Source organism: Python bivittatus, unplaced genomic scaffold, assembly GCF_059951505.1.
Source record: "Python bivittatus isolate LINGU-HERP-01145 unplaced genomic scaffold, Pbiv_v1 ctg000700_np1212, whole genome shotgun sequence".
Taxonomy (NCBI): Eukaryota; Metazoa; Chordata; class Lepidosauria; order Squamata; family Pythonidae; genus Python; species Python bivittatus.
The window spans coordinates 70,732,893-70,749,615 of NW_028277098.1; the positions used below are offsets into that span (position 1 = coordinate 70,732,893).

The 16,723-nt window shown below is 38.0% G+C and overlaps 1 protein-coding gene across 4 annotated transcripts in view; it reads right to left on the bottom strand.

The window, feature by feature from the left end:
• TNNT2 (troponin T2, cardiac type) overlaps window positions 1-16,723 on the bottom strand; it is a 142,458-nt gene that overhangs the window by 18,969 nt on the left and 106,766 nt on the right. The window contains exons 1-4 of one of the 4 annotated variants that reach the window (XM_088154314.1): window positions 9,405-9,473; window positions 5,873-5,929; window positions 5,039-5,071; window positions 125-146 (exon numbers count right to left, since the gene is read on the bottom strand). Coding sequence is in view for 1 of the 4 variants with exons in the window: in XM_088154315.1 (XP_088010441.1) it covers window positions 125-146; window positions 5,039-5,071; window positions 5,873-5,945 (128 nt within the window). In the remaining 3 variants the exon portion in view is untranslated. Of the gene's footprint in view, window positions 1-124; window positions 147-5,038; window positions 5,072-5,872; window positions 5,947-7,429; window positions 7,450-9,404; window positions 9,474-16,723 lie in introns of those variants that run through there. The other 3 variants (XM_088154313.1, XM_088154316.1, XM_088154315.1) reach the window with 3 other exon arrangements.

Sequence of the window (16,723 nt, forward strand, 5' to 3'; positions counted from 1 at the left end):
CTCATCTAGATCTATAAAATTTATTGAATGTGGCAGAGCAATTATATGACAAAAACCTTGTCTAGAAGCAGCTTACATTTTAATATATTTACCGTAACATAAAATTTAAGGCATATGTACTTACTTGGGTCTGGGCTTTGATTCCCCTGCAATAAAAACAAAGAAATATAAAAATAAAAAACATCATAGACATTATGCTATTCCTTTTGAGAATAAGCAGTATCATACAAAAATGCAGAAAAAGACTAAGAAATGCTAAGCAAAATGAATTAAAGTCTTTTAGTGAAGTGGTAAGAAAAAAGAAAAGGAAATATAGTTAAATATTATTTACACCAGCAATATTCCCTATACTTCTATTATTTGCAAACTATCTTTGCTTCCACAAACTTTCTTGTTCATACACCAATTCATACATCACCTTTTGTTATTTACAGTTTTCACTTCTCTCTTTATGAAGATTGCAATAGCTCCATGTAAACATACCATTTTTGGTCTTCTCCCTCCTCTTGACCCATTCATTTTTCCTTCATAAATTTGTTTGAGCTTCATTCATTCTCTTTGGTCCCTCCCTTTTGTATTCAGTCCACATACATTCAACACCCCTTTGTTCTTGATTCTGTCAGTTCTTGCTTTATCATGCAACTTCTTAAATAACCCATACCCACTCCATTCAACTTCCCTTTATATTTCTCAGATATACCCAACTCTCATTTCCATATAACAAAGTGGGCAGAAGCACTTATACAGAGCCATATTCACTTCTTTGGACAAGATCCATTCATTGCTACAGACTAGATACCATCCACTAACTTTCTTCCAGAATTTGCATATTTTAAAATTCAGCCATCCATTTCCCCATTCTACACAATTTTTCTCTATGCACATTGTACAGCAGCTTCCTCTCATCCTCATTTTTTCAGCACATTCTCTTTTTTTCCTCATCCACAGCCTTTTTTATCTCATTATTCCATCAAACATCCTTTTCTATATTACCCATTAATGTAATCCCATACATTTCTGTGGCACTCTGTAACATACATCTTTTTACTTTTTATTTATTTATTTATTTAATTATATATCAATACTCAGAAAAACATCGTGTCAACTGGTTCCCTTTTCAGGTACATAAATCATTCACATCTTTTTACTTTTTATACAACAGTGTTTATACCACCTACTTCATAGGACTCAGTGTGGTTTACAATAATACAGACAGTAAATAAATAAATATACATGAAGTACAAATACAAGTTGTTTGATTATCAAGTTGGTGTTGACTTTAGCAACCACATAGATCTTGTGGACAGGATAATCTTCTCTTTCCTTCCACTTTTCCCAGCATTACAGACTTTTCGAGGGAGCTGATTCTTTGTGTAATATGCTCAAAATATGATAACTTCAGCCTGGTCATTTCTACCTTGAATGTGAACTGTATGATCTATAGCTTTGTCTCATTCTTTTGCCAACCTGTAGCAAGTTTGCACCATGTTCCCTCAGGATTGTGGTTTCCTGTCCTGTGTATAGTTTTGCAGGAGGACAATGAGATGTTCTGGGATTTCCATTTTCCTAAGGACATTCTACAGCTTGATATGGTTGACAGTATCAAAGGCCTTTCTATAATCCATGAAGCACATATTGCCTTTTTTGGGGGGGGGGGTATTCTTTGGCTTTCTTAATTATCCAGTGTATATTAGCAATAACGTCCCTTGTTCCTGAGCCTTTTCTAAAACAAGCTTGAACATCTGGCATCTCTCTTTCCATGTAGAACTGTAATTGAGTTGGATGATCCTTAGTATTATTTTGCTAGTATGTAAATTAAGGATATTGTGCAATAGTGTGTATACTCTGTGGAGTCTTCTTTCTTTAGAATTGGTAAGTAGATTGAACTCATCCAATCTGTTGCCCTCTATGTCATTCTCCAAATGCTGGCACAGCTTGGTTAGAATGTTTACTGCTTCTGCTTCTGCTCCTTGCCACATTTCTGTAGATATTCCCTCAATCCTGTAGTCTTCCAACTTGATAATGACTAGAGTACTGATCTGACTTCATCTTCTAGTACTAGATGTTCTTGAAATAGCAATTATCTTCTAAGGTATTTTGGATGTTAACTTCTCTACTTCTCAGAATTTGGTATTCTCCTATTTTTGTTCAATCTTCTCTGAATTAGTTACTATCTACCCACTGACATCTTTTAGTGTACCAGTTCAAGGATGGAATCTCCTTCTGAGTTCAGAGATCTTTTGGAAGATTTTTCCTGTTTGTCCATGTCTGTTTATCATCTTTGATGTCTGTATAGATGTCACTGTGATACAGCTTCTTGTCTTTTCTAACAGCTCTTTCTCTCCCCCCACCCCCCTTTAACCGTTAGATTCTTTCCTGAGATTTTTGTCTTTCTTGGTTTAACTTCTCTTCTCTTCTTGGCAATTTCCATTCCCTTTTCATTTTTTGCATGGCAACAATTAGATGTCCCAAAGATTGTAATCTAACCATGCAATCAACATCATTATTACTCTGAAAGATCCTTAGGTCTTCCTCAGTAGCATGTTGAATGTCATTTGACCTGATTGGCCCATCATCTAGAACTATATTATCAATCACTTTATACAGTATTATCTATCCATGTAGTTTTCTTGGTAAAATACATGAGTGCCTAATCTTTGCCTTCTCCTGCACAATATGGAGACTTTACCATTGTCACTAAGTGATCATCCACCTCCAATACCTTCCTGTATCACTATTGTTCAATATAGGCACCTGTTTGCTTTATCTGGGCAAGCCTTGGGTGACCCTACTGGGGGTATGTACTCTTGACATACATTCCTGGCATTCATTGCTCATCCTTCCCAGGAAAACCTCCACCATGATAAGGCACCATAGCAGGACTTGAGAGGGACAAATACAAATAGCATCCCAAATTAAAAATCAATCTTATAGTGGCCCAGTCACCATTAGCATCTATACCCCTTGGGAAATAAGACAGTCATGAAATCCATTCAATCATTTGGAGATTCATGTATCTTTTAACATTTTTTTCATACAGGACTCATATTTTCTCTTCATGCAGTCTTTCTATTTTAACTCTGATTTTTTTTCTTCCATGCCCATTTTTCCCCAAGATTCACGTTATTTGGTAATGTGCTTCACAGACTTAAAATTCTGCTTCTTCACCACCCTTTGAAATCCCCCTTCCTTTGTTTCATCAATAGATGAAACACTCATTATGTTGAGGGCATCCTTTCTTTGTGGGCATTTTCTTTCTCACTGAACAAACTGCTGGCCATGATCTTCTGCCCACCCCCCACCCCCATTCAGTTTGCACAGTCCAGCTCAAGGAAAACTCTTTGACAGCAGCTTTCTTAGTATGCCAAATTATCAGAGTTTGTTGGGATAACCTATTACACAAAGTTTGCTAGAGGGTTTCTTTTGTTTCTCTTTTGTTTATTGGAGTACTGGAAACCCTGGCATTGAGAAATAAGTACATTTAGTAGCTCACAAGTTTGAAGAAGGGTGAGTGCTGATTGGCTGAAATTCTCAGGACTCTGATATTGGCTACCTTAGGCTGAGTAAATATTGGGTCATATTAGGTTTGTTTGGGATCCATGGATAAAGAGGACCAAGTGACGGAATTGTGGGTTTAGCTTAAAATGTGTTGGGAAGTAGAATAGAATGAGTGGTGATATAACACAGCTTAGGGGGGAACTTCTTTTTTTTTTTTTTGGTCATAAAGGAAAAGTGGCATTGATTGTGCTTGCCATTCTTAAAAGACTTACCCATTCTGGTATATTTCAGAATACAATTATTGCACAATTACTATTGAAAGATATAAATCTTTGGGTTCAATGATTTTAAAGATATGAAGAGATGCACAGTTGTATGCAGTAATGACGGGAAAACACGATTTATTTATAAATCTCAATTCTCAACCTGAGAGACTAAGACAAGAACTAAATTTCTACCCTTTTCTGCTTAAAAAAATTGTGTACATTGATTTGACAATGTGAAATTAAATTCATATGCATTCAGATGAAAATTAATGTATTTCTCCTCCTAAGTCCCTCTGTTCTGTGCCCTGCCCTTCATACTTGCCCCAAACATCTACACTTACTTAATGAAAACCAAGAATCAAACCTCCATGCTGTGTACTAAGAACAATACATAATTTGGTATACAATAACATCCAATCATTGTTTAAAGTATGTGAAAAGGAGGAATGCACTCAAAACTACTGCCCTCGTGTTTTTATCCATACAAGGAATGAACACTGAAGCAGGTCCGGTTCTGAAGCAGATAGATGGGCAGAACTCCATTTATATATATTTAAAAAGTTTCTCAGAAAGCCCCAAATTGCTCCCTTCCAACCAAGACTTCTCAGAAATCCAGAGAGGCAGCTCAGGTCCCTTTTCTCAATTGAGCCCACCTCCACTCCCCCAATAAAAATGGTTACATAATGAAAACAAACTGAAGTGTGCATGCACGCACACACATAAAAAAAGATATAAAACTTGAGTTAGGCCCATGCTGAGCTTGAGAACCAGGCCAAATGACCCCCTAACTGGTATAACCATGACACTCATTGGACACTCCAGTCATTCTTTTAATGGTGTAACTATGGCCTCCTCCATCTTATGAAAGGATAACCCTTGGACTGAAATTAGTAACAACAAGCTTTAGGAATTGGAAGCTATTGGGAGGTCTACTGGATCAACTGAAGTTGTATGAGAGAAACCAGTCTTCCATATAAGCTAGCCTTTCAGTGTTATAAGTTTTATTTCAGCTGTTAACTTCTACTGTTTTCATGAATGTGTGGAAAAGGAGGTGGTACATAAGAGAGGTTATCTTCCCTCCACCTCTCACTTTCTCCTACTTCTACAGGGGAGGTGGTAGAATTTCCAATTATATGTCTGCCAAGCTCTGCTGATCAGACACACACACCACTGTTTTGAGGGAAAGATGATCACCAAGCACATTATCAGCTCCAAATGACCAAAATTCACTCATGCAAACTGTCATGATGCACATGTCCCTCCTATTTGCCTACCTTCTTCAGGTTCTTTAGCTTGCTCTTCTTGTTCTATTTTAAAAGAGTAAAGAACGTGATTAGCATTGTAGCACATTGCAAAGATGCGTTTAGAATCACCACTCCCTCTGGATGCATTTTATTGCTCATAAGCTATGCCTGAAATCATTCCTAGGATGCTTTGCAGTTCACACATGCATTGCTGAGAAAGCTCACATTACTGGCATTCTGGTATTTGATAATCAGAGTCAGCAGCATCCCCTTTCCTAATTTATTATAACATCAAAACTGGAATAGATTATAATGTAATGAACACCTACAAATATAGATGCACCATCAAAGGTGACTTTTAATTAATAAAATGTTACTTTTCAAAAACATTTCAAAATACGTGTTACTTCCTGGGAAAGTGTTATAGTGTTTCCCTTCTCAAGCCTACTTACAAGTAAATGAAAAATAACACTACAGTCAGCAAAGAATGTTAGATATATAGTTTACCTTTCCCCACTATGTGTGTGTGTGTGTACACCTGTTTTAGATGTAATAATTGCTAGTTTCAACAAAACCTTGATGATTTTCCAAAGTAGCATTATGCTCCATACGTAAATGAGGAAGGGACTGAGGTGGGAGAAGGGCATCTGCCAATGAATGGTTTCCTTTTTACTAAGCACAAATTACTTTCTCCTACTTCTAAGTATTAGGGACATTAATTATCTACATATAATTGTGAAGCGTTATAAAAATATAGCTATAGATCTCATACATTTCTGAATCTTAAAAGAGAGCACACTATCATACCCATCCCCCCCATAAAAGTATCACCCAAAACTGGTTCAGCAGAACATCACTGCGTGCCTTCTGCTATAGCTTCTTCTGCATCTTCTTTGATTTCCTCGCCTTCTTCTTCTTCTTCTACAGAATAAAACATAAAGTTAACCATCAACTCTAAGGACTACAGTGGTTGACAAATAAAAACATTGAGGACATTAGTGTCAGCCTATGGAATGTTGATGAAAGAAGAGGAAGAGCTGAAAAAGAGCATAGTTCCAAACAAGAGTGGGCAAACTGTAGTCCTGTGGTCATGTGTGACCTTCAGCCCAATTTCATGAGGTCCTTGGCCTAATTTCAAAAAGCCTTTTCAAGTAAGCAGTTCAGACCTCTGAGAAAAGCAATATGTTCGATGTGAGGAAGAAAGAAAAGAAAGTATTAGAAATGGAGAGAAAGAGACAGAGGGATGTTGAAAAAGGGAAAGAGAAAGAGAGAGCTTTGTTCAAGTTGCCTCTGGTTCTACCCATCACTGATTTGTGATTCCAATAACTCCTAAAGAAATGTGGCCCTCTACCCACTCCTCCAAAAATGCCCATTGAACACATTTTGATTCAATGATAAATATGTTTCATGAAGATTAGGGGAGGAAGGCAGAGTTCTGAGATGAACTGACATCTCAGCAGAGCACATCTCAAATATCTAGGCAGGCTCCACAGGACACATCCAAGTGGACACTTCTCACACTTCTAATGCATTCCAGAAGAGTAACAGTAAAGCATATGAATTAAGGAAACCAATGAAGAATGGAGCAAATCAATGTTCAGAGTGTTAGAACATCTACAATAAAGGAAAAGTATAGACAAGTTGTGGTTTTTAGTTAATTAAAAAGAAAAGTTGATTTAAAAGAAGTTAGATATAATCAGAACTCTATAATTATTATGAATGCTGCAGAGAAAAGGGACAGAAATACTTTTTCCTCCTTTTGATAAATTTGCAGTCATTCATTTCTGCAATATAGATAGAGAGGATGAATTAACGTAGGCTGAAAATCTAGTGAAGCATAAAAGAGTTGTAGACATTTATTATAGAATCAATGAATCATAGAGATGGAAAGGAACTCAGAAATCATCTCATTCAGCCCCCTACTCAGTGTAGGATCCACTACAGCATCTGTAACAGATGGCCATCCAGCCTCTGTTGAAGACCTCTAGAGAAGGAGGACTCACCACTTCATGTAGCAGCTTGTTCCCCTAGCTGACAGCTCATATGGTTAGTAGCCTAAACCCACTTCCTTATAATTTTAAGCCAGTGATTCTGATCTTCCCTTCTGGAGCAATAGAGAATAAGTCTACTCCCTCTTCTGTGTGATAATCCTGTAGACAGTGCCAAGATATCATGTGAATTAGATACAGTTCTTCAGCTTTCAGTCCTGAAATAGAATATTAGGATTTTCCAGCTCTATGTTATTACAAATGAAAATGGCTTTGATTATATGGAAAATGTATTTCCTTGCTCAGCAATACAGTTCCCATTCTTAAATCTGGTTATGTTTGTAGTTTAAATAGTCCTATTGATGATGCATATATTTCTACTGTATCATTAACAAGCACTAGTAAAGTGAAATGAAAATAAAGGTTCTACTACCGTCTTCCACCTCTATCCATTCTTCCTCTTCTTAATCAAGGCAAGCAGAGTGGTGAAAGGGAATAAGTACAAAAGGTTAGCAAGGATTATAAGTAGCTGTGGTATCAAACTAAAGCATCTACAGACAGCAAGATTTTCTGATTCAGTGCTGATTTGTTTGTGGTTGTTGTTTTGCATGTGTGCACATGACTAGAGTTCAGATGCCAAGCATTTATGAAGCCAGACATTAGCAAGACAATGGATATTAAGACCTGAGCCATCTAGCGCATTCACATATTCATAGAGTATTTTGCCCTCATTCGGATAGTTAGAAGAGGAAATATACATACAAAAATGCAAAATGCAAGTGTAAGAAAGCTAATTTCAGACTGAGTTACAATGTACTGGTTTCAGTTAATTTTATACAGAAGTAACAGGACTGTGCATGCTTCAAAAATTATTTAGAAGTGGTTCAAATCTTGTGTGAGCACAGCCCACTCTGCTAATCACTACAGTAACTGGATTTTTGTTCAGACTTCCATGGGGCCTGAAAAAGGGGGGCGATTAAAAGGGATTCTTAAAAGGGGATTTAAGAATCATATGAACCTTAAGGGGTGACTTCCCCTTAAAGCATCATCATCTTTTCTAAGCCTGAAAAAAGTTGGGCTGTTAGGAGTTGTGCTCATGGGAGGCCTGAAGCACTTCTTACAAATCAGTTTTGAAGCATCTAAAGTCACATGAAACAACTGACCTAAATGAACAATTGCTTAAATTCTCAAAAAGCAAGCATCTGGTACTGTATATTTAAACTTTAAGTTCGCTCCATTTTTGTTATCTCAAAATAACCTATTAAGACAATGAAGTTCCTTGAGGATATTTAGATAAGTAAAATAGTACTTTCTTTGCCCAGAATTTTATATATAATTTATTTTATAACTGGCTTCTACAAATGAAGACACTCAGTGTTTCACAAGAAGTGTAAAAAGTTCACAGAACACCAGCTAACAATAATTAAAATATAAACAACACTAACCAAAGAGAAAAGATTCAACAAGGCATCAAAACATTATTAAAAAGCAGTCAAGTTGAGGAAGTATGTAGCTAAGATGGAAAAAAGGGTGATGGGACAACATGTTTTTAAAGTTATAAAACAAGACTGGCAAAGGGGAATAGGATATAACATCCAGTAGTCTTCCCCAAATCTTAGCTCAGAGAGCAGTGGTATGCACAAAAATAAAGAGCCAGATCAAATTAAGAGCTATCACTGAAGCTCAGGTCAGAAAAGTCATTTTTAAGAAACGACACCCTGTGCATATCATATAAAACATGGGAAGTGCCACAGCACAGGAGAGAAAACAAATGACATGAAACAAAATACATTCGGAATCCGAAATGTATTACAACAGCATAAAAACAAGTACAGGAATCAGAAAGCTATGCAATGCTAACTATATTTAAAATTTAAATTCAGCATATTGTATTAAAAAGAATTCTCTCTTATCTGCGATAAGGTGTCTGGGCTTGCGTTGAAAAAACATCTCTCTCTCTCTCTATGAAATACTTGGGTTTCAAATCTGCTTGTTTATAGGCAGGAAGGGCTTTAGAAACATATTAACAATAATGATACCTACTAACTTTTGACAGTCTCTAATAAGGCCAAACACTATAAAATTGACAGTACTTAAGCCAGCTTTTATTTCTCTCTGCCTAAACAGCTATGCCTGGTGATCCGAATAAGGCATTCCTGTAACTGCAAATATCTGTTTTCTTCCTTCCAGTAAAGAAAAAAATGGAATAGTTGAAGCCTTGATTTTTAGTAGGAATAATATTTGTTAAAAGTAGATAGACTTTTGCTGTTACTGTATAGGGAATTTGTGCCAAATAAATTATTGTCTCTCCTGTACTGCAACGCTCTTCATGTTTTTTATTCTGGGGAGTTCTACATTCCTCTAAAAGACTTTGAACTATGACTCTTCTAATAACAACAGAAGCTTACCTTCTTCAATACAGTCTTCTGCAGCAAGACAGACCAAGAAGAAAGAGAACAGTATTAGAGCTGTTAAGAACATCTGAACAACCTACTGAACATGATTGTTTTCATTACCTTACCTTCCTGTTCTCTGTAAAGCAAACAAGAGAAAAAGCTAGATTAGAATAACGTCTGAGCTTTTCTTTTCTTAAAGCAGAAGAAAAAAATGGTTTTTCAAAGAATATCCTAGTTACAATTAGCTTCATGTTAAGGAGTCATGTCAACCTGTTGCTGTCCAAACAGTCTTGTGACACAGAGGCTTATCAGCCTATTAGTCATTAATGGGCCAAGGAGTCTTTGAGCATTTCCATAGCAATTCTTGACACCACTTTATTTATTATTTTGTTTTATGTATTAACCAGATTTAAACAAACAGTAAGCTAAACCAAAACAAAACCCAAATCATCTAACATTAAACATATACAATATATAAAATCCAAAATATGAAATGGCAACCAAGCACTTGGGATTGGCTCCAGATTGATCTCATGATCATGATGTCTATTTTTGACTCAGCTCCAATTTATTGGAAACCACAGCAAAGCTTGGGTTTTGGTTTTCTTTTGATTCGCTGCAGTTTTGCAGACTCAGGATGGTCCATTTTCTTGCTGGCAGAAACTCTTGCCTCCTGGCTCCTAAGGTTGGCCACTCTATTATTTCTCCCTCTATGCATTGGTTAGAATTCCTCTTCCCATGCCAGACATTACAATGACATGCAGCCACAGGCATTGCTATTGGGAAAAACACCCACTTGAGAATTGGCTGACAGGTTATCACTGCATTTTCAAAACTGACAAGTGCTTCAAAATGCAACAGAGGAATGGCACCAAGCACCACGAAGTCTTTGGAGGAGTTCACTGCTCTTGTTTAGATTTGTTTTATATTTTACCTTTCTGTACGTAATTTTCCATCATGCGAACCTCTTTATATGTAGGTTCAAGTGAAGCATCCCTCAGAAGTTGCCTCATGAAGCAATATGCCCCCTCACTTGTGAGAGTGAAGTTAAACAGTCCCATTCCTTTGCTTTTCTTCCTTCACTTACTTCCTCTGCACTCTCCACATCTGGCACTGCCAGTGCTCTGCTGAATCTCTTTTCCAATACTTGCAATGCCCAGAAAAGGCTTCTGCACAGCTGCTCTACCTGTGCAGAAGGCTCTTCGCACTTCTTGTAAGGAAACCCTCCATTGGCAACTGACAGAAGAGGCCACACGTGGGACTATCAGGAGTCTGCAAGGCACTGTGGAAAGCTTCAACAGGAAAATCACATTGCCTATTCATCTCAACCAAGAGATTTGCTTGGCCTCCAGAACACAAAACCCTTCTTTGTTGCTGTCTCAAACAGCAAGGTCAGTGTTTGTTTTTGTTTAGCCAAACCTCAGCTAAATGAACAAAAATGCATTTAGTAAGGTGGGATGATAGTGCTTTTATTTCCTTGTTACGTTGAAGGGTGGGCAGGGACTCTGGTTACTGCATGGTAGAAAGGGCAGGGGGGAGAGATGCTGATTCTATGACATTCTTTACACTCTCCCAATGATCAGTTGAAGAAAAAGAGGGTGAGGGTGAGGCTTTGTACGTACTCTGCATTTTGAGGCTGATTACAAGTTGCCCTCTAACACCTTTATGAAGGAATGGGGCATTGGAAATGTCCTTTATTGTTTATTCTAAATCAGTGGGGGTTTTTTTTCCAGAACTCTACCTAGCAGTGGCTGCTTTAAATATACCTCTGTTAGTGTACATGTCCTATCTGAGAAGTTATCCTCAAACCTCACCCTGACACCACATGTCAGGTTGACTCTGGAGAATAACCAAAACCAACATCCATTTTGCGGTGTGTGTGTGTGTGTACGCACACAGGCAAATTGAGAGTTAAATATGGGGTCTTTTTTTTTTTTAAAGGCACAATCTGTTCTTTCCCCCCTGTATTCTTATGAGTAACTTTATGAGATGTTCCTTTGTATAAATTTTGTAACTGTATTATACACATATATACTTTGTGGTCATGTGCGTGTGTGTCTTAAAACAGTGCTTAGTGCATACCAGTGGGTAGCCAATGTGCAGTTTCCAGTCCTTCATTAAACTTCCACCAAACTTTAGCAGCATCCCAAGGAATCAAATTGTGTGACTGGTATAAATTGGGGTTCAGAGGCATTAAAGGTTATTCTGATGTTAAAGTAACATTCTGCACTCACCCAACAGCTGGGAGAAAATGGGAAATTCTGACAGCACCTGCTCCTGCCGTGGCTATTTATTTATTTAAAAAAAAAAAAAAAGCAAAATCTTGCCAGTGAAAGATTGTCTCCCTAATACTAAACTGGAGATCAACAGCTCAGTCTTTTTGTCAAAGCCAAATTACAGCTGGCTTTACTTTAAGAGTTATGAGACAGGAGGAGGCAGATGTCACAAGATAGTTCTGATCTCTTCCCTACAACTTGTGACTTGAGTCTTTGAAGCTTTATTACTGTAAGATAAGGTCGTAGTGATTTTAGGTCCACTATTTCATTCCCTTTTCTGAACAGTGAAACTTTTTGCTAGAAAGTTGATTATTTTCTATGAAAGCATGTTTAATGCTTGCATTTTGGACTGGAGAGGAATAAACTTTAGGCTGGAAGTAGCATGGGGTCTATTAGATATTTTAATGCACAAGTTCATGTTATGCATCAACTGGAGATGCAGCTCAAGTAACAGGAACAGGTGTTGATTAAATGGAGCCAGAAGGAGTGAGACAGTTCTGAAAGATTTTTTTCCCAGTAGTCTGGTGAGTCTTTACAGCTGAAGTCGAGAACATGTGAGAAATTGTTAAGTGAATCAAGGGCATGCAAGAAACTGAGAAAGTGTGAAAGATTGGGAGGAACTGGGCATCCAAAAGATATGAAGAACTTCTAGAACTGCAAACATAACCAAGGGAAAAGCAGCCTAATGACTGCCAAGATATGTAGAGTGCTATGACCTTTGTGTGGTTCCTAATTATTGTATTTATAGTTCTTTCTATAGACAAAATATTTTAAACTACTGTAATCTGTTATTCTGCATTTTAGCTTTCTGTTAACCTAGGGCCCTCTTCCCCATTTGAGAAGACTTGTAATTACTGCAAAGGATTGGTATCAATTACATTATTTTTAAAATCATCTGGAACACGTAAAGTACGTTGGATTCTGAAATTTTACTTCTATTGGCAATTTAATATTGATATAGTCAAGACTATATTCTATTCAGATCATGCTGTATGCCTTGCTGCCCCCAGATATGCGTTACCCAGTATTGCTGTGATTAGCTCTATCACCACTGAAGGCTGGTGCTGGGAATAAACTTTATAGTCATCGTGACTTGAATATGAGTTTCCCATGTTCACCTGGCTAGCCAGTGTTGGAGAGAGTGTACTGAATGGACCATTGCTTTAATTCAGTGTTGTCCAAACTTGGCCACTTTAAGATGAGCGGACTTCAACTCCCAGAAATCCCCAGCCAGCATGGCTGGCTGGGGAATTCTGGGAGTTGAAGTCCGCTTATCTTAAAGTGGCCAAGTTTGGACAACACTGCTTTAATTGAAGTGCCAGGCAATTTTTATGCATTTGTTCTTAACGTGCTCTCCTCAAAGAGACACTTTAGAAGGAAAGAAAAAAAACAGGGCATATATTTGCATAAAATTATGTATATTAATTTATATTTATAGGTACATATTTAGAAATAATATATCATTTAAATGGCATTGTAATGTATTTTATCATAGTGATTATGACTGTGAGCAGGTAATCTGGGCTTGCTCAGTCTACTATCTAGAACTAACTACTGGTGAAGAACATCAAGATCCCTTTTCTCCCCTCACAAGATTCTTTATGTTATATCAGATTTATAATGGACATAGTACACAGATGAACATTGTCAAATAGAGAAGTATCTTCTTTAAAATAGAACATCCTAGCCAGAGGGTGAAATCATCAGGTATCTGCTGAGTCAAGATTCAAGAGGAGGCTCACAGCCAATCCCTGGAGCCACCTGATCCTTCTGTTCCTCCTTGTTTCTGATTCATGTTGCTGATTTCTCCTTTATCTCATTCATGTGCTAGCTCCCAAGAAATGAGCAGAGAAAATGGAAAAAAGAAGCTGTGACTTGCAAGTGTTTCCCACTGACTTTGGTGGTGGGATGGATCAGGTTTGCCATGTTTAGAGAACAAAAACCCACCAGAAGTATTGCACCTAGGGCTTTACAACCCTAGAAACAGCAACGCTTACCATACAAGTAGCTTTCAAAGAAGGGTTATGTTGGAAACTTAGTTGGTGTGCTTTCATTTTTGCTGAGTCTGTAGATATATTGTCGTCTCCAGTGCTCAATCTTTTTCTCAAGCCGTTTGCTATTACTCAAAGTGTCTCCATATTGTAATTCAGTTAATTCCTGACCATAGTTTATAAAGAGACTAGCCAGAACCACACTCATAATTGTGAGTAATGGCAAAACAATACCATTAATGACCTGCTGCCCTTCCAGATTTTGAAAAGGCATGACAAACATTTGCACAACAAAAGCCACTTACCCTTCATATTCCTCAATGACTTCTTCAGTGTCTGACATTTTCAGTTACCTGCCATTAAAATAAAAACAAAGTAAAGTTTCAGGAGATCTGAACATTTTGGGTGCCATCTACAGGTGCTTTTCAAATCAGAGATGTGGAGACCTTAAAGCAATTTAGAGTGAACTCGATATTTGGACAGCAAGTCATCAAATGCCTGCAATGACAAAAATGTCATTGAATTGACTGCAAAAAGCTAGGTAGATTTAACGCAGTTCCCCAGAAGCCAAAATGAAACGCAGCATAGTACCTCACTGTCAGTTAAAAATTACAGATTCTAATACACAGCAACAAGCTAGATATATATGGAGGCTAAATGTATTAATGCTGATGTCTGTCACACGAGTACTTGGATCTGAGCTAAAGTAGCCTTCATCAACCTAGTGCTCTCCAGATAAGACGCATTTCAACTCTCATAATTTCTTCCTGCTTTCTGGGAATTTTGATCGTAACACATTTGGAGAGCACAGTTTGGGAAAAGCTGAAATAGAGGATGCAGGATTTGACTGACCTGTTCTCAGATACAACATGAGTGATATAATAGTGATTGGGTGAGTCTCAACAATAGACTAACATGACTGTTTAACTCTGGCTCCAGAATAGTGAGACCGAAGTCACATATGGGCTGGCTCACTTGCTAATTGTCCATCCATGTAAATGTGTCCTGATAAATTATTGGTCCAAACTTTAGGTGTAAGCTAGCTCTCCAAAACTATGAGTTACAAGAGTTCACCATTGAGTATATGCTAGGAGTTGTTTGAAGTCCTAGTGAGGAGATGTGGCCCAGTAAGTAGATCAGAACCAATCCATAAAGGGCCTTATAGGTTTAAACCAGCACTTTAAATTGTACCCAGAAGCTCATAGAAAGTCAGCCCAGGGCCCACAGGACAGATGTAATATGTGCCCACCAATAAATACCTGTGATCATGCAACTAACTAGTTTTTGCAACAACTGAAGTTTCCAATTGATCTGTTAAGGCAGTCCTATGTAGGGTGCATTGCAGTTGTCCAATTGGGTGGTAATGAGGGTATGAGCCACTGTAATCAGATCCCCCAGTGCTAAGTAAGGCTGCGACTGGACAAAGGCCTCCTGGCCACAGCCTCCACCATGAATCCAGGAGGAACCCCAAGTTGCAGACCTACTCATCCAGAGGCAGCCCTGTTCAGAGACAAACCAATGGGAGTAGAAAAACTCTACTGTACAAACAGCAGCTCCATCTTGCTAAGGTTCAATTTAAACCTGTTCTATCCCATCCAGATCCATCAAACCTCCAGGTACCAGAACAAGACTTCAACAGCATCTCCAGCCTGGTCCAAGATCACAATATACAATTTGGTATCATCGGGGTATTGATGGTATTGGTCCCCAAAGCATTAGATGATCTCCCCAGTGGCTTCATATAGATGTTAAATAATGGGGGGGGGGGGAGAGAGAGAAATGATCCCTGCAGCACCCCATAAGGGAGAACCTACTGTGCCAAACTTCCACCCAACTCCAACCATCTAGAGCCAACCCACTGAAAAACAGTGCCTTCAAATGCCCAGTCCCTGCAGCCAGTCCAAAAGGATACGATGGTTGATGGCTTCAAAGACTGTAGAGTGTCCAAAATGAGTCAGTCAGTGCCTTCTCTGTCCCAAACCCAGGTCTGAACCCTGATTGAGATGGGTCCAGATAATCTGCTTTTTATAGAGTGCTCTGTAGTTGGTCCTGAACCACAATCTCAAAAATCTTCACTAAAAAGGCAAAGTTAGAAACCAGACGGTAGTTATCTAATACATTCAGATCTCTTAAGGAAGGGACAGATCCACATCTCTTAAGGGTTCCTGGCATCAGTCTCTCTTGCATTCAAACCTACCCAGATAAAATAGAAATGGGATCTTTGTAACAATTTGAAATCAGTTCTGTTCATTCTCATGATGATGGCAAAGTACAGCAGCTGAGTAAATCTATGACTAGCTCCACAGCAGTATATGTGAAAGCTAAGCAAAGGTAGTCTTAGAGAGAAAGAAAATCTATTTGGGGGTAAGAGATAAAAGGGAGGAAGTGCAAGGCTGTTGTCCCTGAAACACTCTGCCCAGATGGAGGTCCATTCATCATTTATACAGGTGGGCAACTCAGGAATGGAATCCCGGGGCTTTAATTCTCTAATAGGTGAAAAGATGAGCATTGTGAGAAGAGTTGTAGATCACCCTCACAACTCCAGTATGTAGTAATACTTGATTTTTCCCCATACCTCTCATTGTGAGAAAAGAAAGGACAGAATTAAAAATTGCTACACTTGGATGCACAGTTATGGTAATATTCATCAAAAGATATTTTTAAGTGGGAAAGAGCTTAGAAACACATCAGAAATTACGCTGCACTTGTCTAGATGTTCCCAGACGAACCCAACTATATTGGCAGGTTCTGCTTTTCTAGCACAGAGGAGCTAATCAATGTTCAAATGGAACTTCTAAGCCAAAGAATGTCTTCAAAGGAGGTGAATCTTCAAGAGGAGAGTTTTATTTTTATTGTATTGAAAAATGTAAGATACATTCAGGAAACCAAATTCATTACTTCAAGAATAAAAGCAAACCCAAATTGCTCTGGTTTATTCTCATGTAAACTGTTTTACTTCTTATATTCATTACGTCCATCAATCCATGTGTATGTGTAGGAAAGAGAAGTAATGAGAAGCTTAAACAACAAAATGAAATAATTTACTCTTCTGAATTTCTCCCAA